Genomic DNA, 2,408 nt, shown 5'->3' with positions numbered 1-2,408 from the left:
TCCCCTCGAGATATTCCTCTGGATCAAAGCTTGGTTGTCTAGTGGCGAGACTTTGGGCGAGACAACAGCTGTTGTCAGTCGATTCTTCGAAGATTGTCGCGTGCGCCGGGGGTCGAGTGGGCTCGCTTGCAGCTCGCCGGATTAATAAATCAAAAATGTTCAAGGCCAATATCTCGTTGAGACCAGACTCGTGATACCCTCATAAGCACAAGCCGTGGCGTGTTCATGCTTACACGAAAGACACGGCGTGCTTCATCCCCAGGTTGCAAGGGTTATCGAAGGTCTGTGTCTCTATCTCATCCTGCAAATCTGGGTTTGTCGCCTGGCTGTAATTGCAATAACCAAATAAAGGTGGCGCTATAGCTGGAGCAGGTGTGGATGGGCGGAAGAGAAAGGCATGGGTAGGTCGTTGAAAGAGGGCGTCAATGTCTGCAGATTTCGAAGTCCACGGCACAGGATGAGGATTGATTGCGATGGCGTGGCGGAGGGGGGGCTTGATGGTCAACGATGACTCTTTCCCCCCCTCCTTCCCTGCGCTAGCATCCGTGCCTGCCACGCTGCCTTACCCCGGGGGGCTCCTTCTCTCTCTTGCAAGTTGCAACTGCACCTCAGTCTGCTCCTGCCTGGCCGGCTTGGGGCTGGGCAGCAGCAGCCATTCAGCGGTGCAGCTTGCCAGAAACCACAAAGGCTGGGCCACTGCAGAGGGTGTGTTGCTGCCGCACACGAGTGGTTGAGAAGCCATTTTAGGCTTGGCGGGGCTAACCTCAAACGACATGGCGTGGAACAACTTTGACCAATCAAGAAGGAGGTTACGACGTGAGCAGCCACTTGGCGACGGAAGATGCCAGAGCCAAAATAGTCGTGCAGAAGATTTGACGCAGGCCGTGAGGGGATAGCGAACTTGAGAAGAGCTCCAAGCTCCAAAAGCTCAGGCACCGGAGCAGAAAGCCAGACAGACAGACCCCAAGGTTGCTAGGCATCAAGGGGTGGGATGAATGCTGCATGGAACGAAATGGAAATGGATACCTTACTTTGCAGTACGGTACACAGTCTACCACAAGGTCACAGTGCCGTTTGGTCTGGTTGGTGGCGATGGAAAGTTCGGGCATCATCTCGGGCTTTTGGGCCGGGTGGGAACAGAAGCAGAGATACCTGAACGGTCATGGGCATGAGAGGACAAGCACCGAAGCAGGTAGGAACGCAGTTGATGATTGAGCAGTTTGGGGCCTTGGCCAGAGAACAAGCAGAGAACAGATAGCAACACTGGAATAGACACATGAGAGGTGGGTAAAGTGGAGTTTGGGTATGCAGCTATCAATGTGTGAGAGAGTGTGAGTAAGAGGAGGCAAGGGCATTTTGGGGGCATTTGGTGTGTGTGTGTGCTGCGTGAGAGGTGTGTATGAGTAGCTGGATGAGTATGAGTAATAGCAGTAAAGATGAGTGAGGAGCAGCGAGGGAAAGACACACTCGCTTCCAGATGAGAAAGAGAGGTGGATGAGAGTGTGAGTCTGAGAGCAATGGAAAAAGAGTGGAGACGGTGGCTATTTTTTTTTTTTGGTTTTCAATATGCCCTCCACCCCGGGAAGGAGAACGATGCGACCCACTTTGTATCACGGTATAGACCAATGAAAAGACAGACGAAGAAAAGACAGTGGTCGAATGCTGAGACTCGCTGGGTGTTCCGGGCCCCGGCTGCATCCTTTCTCTCAGGTCTCCCCTCTCCCCTCTCTTTTTCTTTCCCAGGGAAACCGAGTGAGGTGCGAGGTGAGGTGAGGTGGTAGTGGCCAGCAAGAGGTCGGTGCAAGGCAATTGCAAGTGGCAGCAAGTCCCCATCTGCTCCTTCCCACCAACCCTTAGGTACCACCCTTCCACGCCTTCCAGCCTTCGAATCAACGTGTGCACAAATTCCCAGGTTCCAGTTCCCAGTGGCCCACACCAGTTTCCCATACCAGAATCCAGTGTCCGGTACTTGTCTCCATGTACCTTTGCCCGTCCCGTTCAATGTATCTTTTTCCTACCGGGCTTGCTCTTGCCTGTATCCGTACCGTCGCGACGGCAGCAGGGTCAGAGTGAAAGAGAGAGTAGGAGAGACCTGCCCGTGGAGTCTGGCTGGGTGTGTGAGTGCTCCCCCAGGCATTCAAAACTATCGCCGCGCCCACATCGCCGTGCACCTATGTCCTCCCCCCCTTCCTTTTCCTTTTGATCCATCGAACAATCGCCATCGCCATGTTCGATTCCAAGGTCTAAATTTGTACGACAGCGACTCTCCGAAGTCTGCTAGACGTGCCTCATCTCGGGAATCCCTGGGAAGAGACTCTAGACCAACTCTCCGCTTATTCCTTTGTAAACTTGCTTTCTGGGTCGTGTAGCAACACGTCTACTACGCCTCTCACTCTCTCCTCTCACTC

The 2,408-nt window shown here is 53.6% G+C and overlaps 1 protein-coding gene across 1 annotated transcript; it reads right to left on the bottom strand.

Moving 5' to 3' along the window:
- Positions 1-809: 809 nt before the first annotated feature.
- On the bottom strand, positions 810-1,366 carry CABS01_03436 (uncharacterized protein; the record flags this gene model as incomplete). The annotated part of the gene is made up of 2 exons (XM_060536811.1): positions 810-1,030; positions 1,153-1,366. The coding sequence occupies 2 exons, from the start codon at positions 1,364-1,366 to the stop codon at positions 810-812; spliced, it is 435 nt and encodes a 144-aa protein (XP_060392730.1).
- Positions 1,367-2,408: the final 1,042 nt, after the last annotated feature.

The sequence above is a fragment of the Colletotrichum abscissum genome (genome assembly GCF_030869225.1).
Source record: "Colletotrichum abscissum strain IMI 504890 chromosome Unknown Scaffold_6.1, whole genome shotgun sequence".
In the NCBI taxonomy this organism is placed as follows: domain Eukaryota; kingdom Fungi; phylum Ascomycota; class Sordariomycetes; order Glomerellales; family Glomerellaceae; genus Colletotrichum; species Colletotrichum abscissum.
The sequence above is the reverse complement of the archived record's forward strand: the minus strand, read 5'-3'. Positions and strand labels throughout refer to the sequence as shown.